Source organism: Tupaia chinensis, unplaced genomic scaffold (assembly GCF_000334495.1).
Source record: "Tupaia chinensis unplaced genomic scaffold, TupChi_1.0 Scaffold142211_1, whole genome shotgun sequence".
NCBI classification, from domain to species: domain Eukaryota; kingdom Metazoa; phylum Chordata; class Mammalia; order Scandentia; family Tupaiidae; genus Tupaia; species Tupaia belangeri.
Window position 1 is genome coordinate 477,068 of NW_006202061.1, and position 6,535 is coordinate 483,602.

At 50.5% G+C, this 6,535-nt stretch overlaps 1 protein-coding gene across 1 annotated transcript in view; it reads left to right on the forward strand.

The window, feature by feature from the left end:
• The first annotated feature begins 937 nt into the window (after positions 1-937).
• The window catches only part of SIAH3 (siah E3 ubiquitin protein ligase family member 3), a 68,474-nt gene continuing 62,876 nt past the window's right edge, over positions 938-6,535 (forward strand). Inside the window, exon 1 of the mRNA XM_006163447.1 lies at positions 938-1,194. Coding sequence (XP_006163509.1) covers positions 1,060-1,194 — 135 coding nt within the window. The 5' untranslated portion in view covers positions 938-1,059. The remainder of the gene's footprint in view (positions 1,195-6,535) is intronic.

A 6,535-nucleotide genomic window follows, 5' to 3' on the forward strand; every position in this document is an offset into this window, starting at 1 on the left:
GAATGCCCTCTGCCTGTTCAAGTGCTGCACACATTCCGTGAAACAAGTAAACGACGTGGTATGTGTGTTCTTCATCTATTTTAATGCTTCCAACAATCTAGTGGCTAATTAGCAATTTGCTGCCCACCAATATGCAAATGAATGACAAGCAAAGGTTCTCTGCATCTGTAATTATTTTGCTGATTTACAAGCCACTTTCCACTCTGTGTAGGTTTTTCTACGTGTGCATTCATGCATCAGGGATTTCATTATTTTTAGAAGCACACTGCCTTTTTAGGCTTTAATACTTTCATACTTCAGTTATTACAGTATTTTGGGGGAAATATGCATCTTCTCTCTCAAATCCAAACGCATTTATCAAGGGTTCTCTTCTCTGATAAAGAGTGGAGAGTAAAATGTATCAAGCGGCTGTAATCCAAATTGCAGAGAGTCAGAGCGCGAGATTGAAAGATACACATTTCGACTGCTGCCAAATCCTTATCTGGAATCGGAGTCTGGTAATATTTGATTTTCTCCCAAGCAGCTCTGGTGAATCGAGCCACGATCTGCCTTATCCATCTGCCTACTTTGGAGCAAGGCGTTTTACTATTTAGCGGTTTAAACGCTTTACTTTTTTTTTTTTTTTGCCCAGGCATTAAGAAAGGCACTCGTGTTAAATTAAGTCAATTAATAAATGGAGACACATTAAGCAATCAATTTTGTCAGCCTATCTCCCCAGCATTATGTATGGCTGGGTGTAATCACAAGATAAATGCAATGTGCTGATCTATGGTAATGTTCAATAATACATTCTCCGCCAGGCTCAATTCATCAGGGAGTTTCGGTAGGGGAGGCATTTGTTATTGGCTGTCTCTGCACCTCAAGGATAACATTTCTGTCCTTTTGATTGGCCGCCTCACTGCTGCAAGATTCTAACCGTCTTATTTTGATGATGAATATGAAGGCACGCTAAGCCGGACTGGAGCGGGGCGTCTCAGAGGCTGCGCTCCTTCAGAGCCCAAGGACTTACAGCTTCCTCCGCTGCTGCCTTTCTGTGCCAAGAACCCCCCAAAAGTTGTGATGCTTTTCTTTACCCAGTGCTTTGGGGCTGTGTTAGATCTCATTCACCTCCGGTTTCAGCACTACAAGGCTAAACGGGTTTTCTCCGCCGCTGGGCAACTTGTCTGCGTGGTCAACCCCACACACAACCTAAAGGTGAGTCGCTCTTGCGTTTGATCTTTGCCCGGCTCGGGTTCAAGTCCTTTCTCGGAAGGCGTCAGGGACCCTCTGGCGTGCGCGTGGAGCTCCCTGCAAGAGCCGGGTCCCTAGTGCCAGGACAGCGTTTGGTCCCCGTAGACGTTCGGCTGGGTCGCTCTCGCTCCGGCTCCTTTAGGTGGCTGGCTGCTAGAAGCGACCGTACCTTGTTTCCCTGCCTGGCAAGCAACGCTGGCGTGGTGGTTTAGTTTCTTCCCAGCCTGGGAGCGGGGTTGGGGCGAGGAGAAGTGAAGATGGTGAAAGTACAGAACGCCTCTCTCTATCTCTCTCCCAAATATTGATGAACGAGTGTTCAGGAAACAGGGTTTGAAAAGTTATCCCAATTGCTGTCTCTCCAGTGCGCTGGGGGAGGCGGTTAAGCACAGGGACTTCGGAAGCCGCTCTGGTGACAGCGGAAGTAGCTACGGAGCAGGGACTCGGGAGAGGCCGAGGGGGCATTTTCTGCAAAGTGTTCGTCCTGGTCTGTGGAGGGTGTGTGTGTGTGTGTGTGTGTGTGTGTGTGTGTGCACAAGCGGGAGTCTATGTGTGTGAGAGAGAGGAGAGAGAGAGAGAGGAGTTTGGTTTATTTCCCTCCTGCTAGCTAGCCGTGCCCGTTCCACCGAGGACAGGCGGGGACCTGCTTCGGTCCTAGAATAAGGAACACGGCTCTGGGCGGGCGGCCTGACGCCCGGGGGAGGAGGGTGCTGAGCTGCCCGAGGCTGCTTTCCCGCGGTCTGGCGCCGCTGCATCTGCATTTGTGCCTCTAGGTCAGTGCCCTTGAAGAGAACAGCCACAATCCGAGCTGCGGAAGGAACGCTAATAAGCGCCAGGGCCAGGACTGACGGGAAGAGCCGCAGGCTAGGACTTGGGGCAGCAGGGAGGAGGAGGCACCGGGCAGGGAATAGTGAGCGGCGCAGCTGGACGCCCCCAATGCCGCCTTGGCTTTGTCCTAAAACAGGACGTGGACTCCTTGGGAGTTGCTTCCCTGTCCTCACAATGCCCAAGAACTGAGCGACAAGGCAAGGGCCAGGTCTGCAGGGGGCGTGTGGGGCGGTCCTTGGGAGGAGATAGACCTGGCCTTCTGACCAGTTGGGGCAGGAGGAGTTGCTCTTTGCTATTCTTTATCAACTCCAGTGAATCCGCTGTCCTCGGCTGACCCTACAGGTCAGCGGAGAGTGCCCCCCCCCCCATTCTTGGAAGTCCCTAGGAAGGACTGCTGCCTGGAGTTCCTGGGCATATGCCAAGGCTGTGCGGGTGAATGGCATGGACTATTCTGGGACCTCCGTGGCGCCCTGGACCTGGGAATTGGCTTTCTGTGGTGCCCAAGCTGTGACCAATGCCATGTCACTCAACCGCTCACACTCGCTCTCACTCTCTCACTGTGTGCTCATTCCACTATTTTGTTGTTGCCTTTATGACTTAGTTTTATAAATGAGCATTCACTACGAGTCACCCTTGGCAAAGCAAGTGTACGGTATACATATTAAATATAACTCTGAATTCATTTTATGGCCACTTTTGAGTCTATATTCAAACTCCCATTATTTTGTCACTTTACATTAGCTGGTTCCCTGTGGCAAGAAATTTTGTTTACTCCTCTTTTGCATTTTAATACCTTTAAAATTGTTTATGAGACTTAGCATTTCTGAAGTTTGAATTTATATGGTTCATTGGCTATTGCTGATGGTCGTAGGGAAGAGAGGTGCGCTAAGGCCTCGGTGTAGGGAGAAGGGAAGCCTTGTATGATGTCCAGTAACATCTGACTGGAGGCTGACGACTAGCCCTGCTGCCCGACCCTGGAGTCCAGAGTCAGCTCTGGTCAGCTGTGTGACCTTGAATGGCTCAACCTCTCTGAGCCTTTCCTTCCTCACCTTCGACATGGACATGTAACCATGTGCCCTGCCTCTTTCACAGCTTCGTGAAGCTAAAAAATACCGGAAGAGACTGTGCTTTATAACTGTTCTCTTAAAAAGTAGAGAGGATGTGGGACCAGCAGTTAACGTAATGGCTATGTCACTGAACTCTCATGTAGTCAACTGCAGTTCGAGTCCCGGACCCAGTGACTTAAACTCACACCAGGCGCGTCTGAGCATGCCCAAGATCCTGAGAAGAGAATGGAGGAGAAGGGATTGCGGCATGGCCATCCTTCCTCGGGGGTGATTTCTTGCTTTCTGTCTCTCTGTCTCTGTCTTTATGGCAAGCGCACGCGCCCTATAGCAAAAGCCTCTCTGGAAAAATAAAGTAAAAAAATAAAAAATAAAAAGGATGCTATTGCCTATCATTTGTAGAGTTCTATTAAGTACTTCCAAAGTTGTCACTTACAGCCCTCAGGCGACTTAGAAGTCATATAAGCAGGAACATAAAAATACTGTCAGTGACATACGCTTCTAGAGGCTGTTTTCCATGGCTCCCTTTCCACATACACGCTCATTTGGCTTTTCGTTTCCCACAAGAAAGTACTTAGGGACTCTGCTCAGAGGAGCGGCGCCACAGGTAAAGCAAGCCGCGTGCTGCTGATGCTACCAGGGCCTGTGGCCTGGCGCAGGGACTCAGAGGACTACTTCAGGCAGGGACAGACCCCTGCAGCCCAGACGGCCTCTGGGGAGTCTGCCGCAGGCACCGTGTGCACAACTGGAGTCCAGGTGGCTCATCAGGTAAGTTTTACCCACTTCACAAATCTGAGGGCTAAGGGCCATTTGTACAGCTTTAAATTGTGTTAGTTAATGAACTAATTAATGTTTAAGGTCCATTCATTTATTCCAGGAGTGAGAGACAGTGGTAGGGTGGGGGTGGGAAAACAACACCTCCCAACAGGGTCCTGCTGCTGTCATCCACCCTCAGCTTCACCCAGCCCAGGTGGGCACGCATGTGTTTGACACGCTCGGGGAGATTTCCAGATTCGAGCCTGGAACCTTCCCAGGTGAGTCACAGAGCAGGGCTCTACCAGTGCAACATGGTCACCAGCGGGCCCCTGCAGAAGTACCCTTGCCCTACGGCTTATATTACAAAGTGTGTGAAACCTCCAAATAGGAAAAAAACAGACAAAACAAAACAAACAACAACAAAAAACAGATTCTCCTTCTAAGCATTCATTTCCATAAATAGACCAGGAGACTCTGTCTTGGATGTAATAAGCTGTGATCTATGGAGAAAGAAAAAAGTCCTCCTTTTTTAAAAGGGGGGGGGAGCAGTGGCAATGTTAACCCAGAATAGCTGCTGATGTGTGGTGCCTCTCCCACTTTGTATGACAGGCTAGTACAGGAAATGGTGACCAGCGACAGAGACTGCAAACTTGCTTTCAGTTTTCTCAGTTGCATGTAGGACAAAGAGGGCTGGGAAGCCTGTGTTGTTCTTTGTGGAAGCATTTTCGCACTTTATCCTTTCCTGGGCTTTCTCAGGAATTCGAACCGCATTTTAGAGCCTGAGGCAAGTGCTGGGTTATACTCAGAATTCACTTACTGAGCAGAGAGAATGTCTATTTCCCCTGCTTCTATAGGTCCCCTTCATTCTCAGTCTTAATGTGGTGATTACTCAGTAACCTGGGAGTTCTTCAAGTAAGCCAATGCTTTTCTTTTTAAATGGAAGGCAGAGCTTTCCCTAAACGGGCAGATACTCTGGTTAAAGCCTTTACACCCCTTATGCCCACCCTCATTACGATGCGTGTTTAGAGTAGCTGGCCTTGAACGTGAGAGACCTCAGCTCTCAGTGAGTGCCAGGCACGGGAGTGCAACTATTTCTGTGTCGGTCAGCCTGCCTGCAAAGATGGCTCCTTACAGATTAAGGCTCCACATAAGCCTCCACGCTTCTCCCCTGGACACCATGAGAAGTGGCCACCAAGGAGCCAGCTTTCCTGGCTGCTGAGTGCCCTCTGCTTCTTCATTCTCAGAAGTCACTGTGCTGTGTTCAGTAGGCTGGGGGGGGGGCACTGAGAAGAACCCCACTCCTGGTCCTGATTCAGCACTCCTTTCTTCCTCATGCCCTCTGCTTGTTTCCAAACCAAGGAAGCCTTTCTGTCCTGGCTGCTCTCCCACTGGCACTGGCTGCTGCTGCTTCTGTAATGTGCTGCCCTGCCATCTCTGTTCCACCCACAGAGGTGCCCTTCAAGGGGTGAAATGGCCTGCACGTCACTGTGCTGTTTTCAGTGGGCGGGGGGGGGGCACTGAGAAGAACCCCACTCCTGGTCCTGATTCAGCACTCCTTTCTTCCTCATGCCCTCTGCTTGTTTCCAAACCAAGGAAGCCTTTCTGTCCTGGCTGCTCTCCCACTGGCACTGGCTGCTGCTGCTTCTGTAATGTGCTGCCCTGCCATCTCTGTTCCACCCACAGAGGTGCCCTTCAAGGGGTGAAATGGCCTGCACCCAGGTTTCTGCAGGGAAGGGACTGTAGTGCCAGCCAGAACCCCTCTGGGGTTCCTTCTCAGCACTTCCCAAGGAGGCGATGCCAAGGCCGGCTGAGTGCCTTCTTCTTAACCACAGCCTTTGATAAACACATTTCTGAAAGAAACTTGCAAAATGCTTCCTGGCAAACACCTGCCAGGCCCTTGCTGATACTGCTACTCAGTGCCCCCACTGAGTCCCTGAGGTCTGCAGTGTCCTCGTCTGATGGACCATGTTGCCTCTCTTCTGGAGAGGGGAGGCTCGTCATGGCTCCGTGGGCCCTTCTCTGTTGTAGCCCACTGACTTTGAGTGACAACAGAAATGAGAGCGTGCATCCAGGCACACACGGGATTGGGGGGGAGCATATGGGACAACAACGGCTTTTCTTTATGGGACAATGATGACTTGAAGTGCTAGATATGAGCTCTAAAACTGGGGCATTTCAGTACCTTTCCTTGAAGCATCCACGTGCCTTTTGTTCTAAGAAAAACTTAGATGAACGTGTGGGTGATTGTATGCTGAGTGATGGTGGGGATGGTGGGGGGAGAAAGGAGGAGAGCTGTGAAATACACGGTAAAGCCAAACGTCGCCTCTACTGTTCAGGGAATAAGCTTTGGAAATCCTGTGCCGCCCTGGGGCTTTGCTAACTCCGCTTGACAGGGCACAGCAGGCGGCTGAATGAGAGCTAAAGACCTAAGCATTGTTTTTAGAGATTTAGAAGTGGCCTTTGGAGTGTTCAGGGTGAATACCTCCTTTAAAGCGGTTAAAGGCTTCCGACAAGATTGTCAAATAGCTGGTGTGTGGGTTATTGGGCTCTATTAACACAGCCCCCTCGGGGTCTCATTCCCAGTCCTCTGGGCCACTCGCCATCCTCTTTCTCTGCCCAGTCTGGAGCCATTCATTGCTCATTAGCACCTTGGAGGTCTG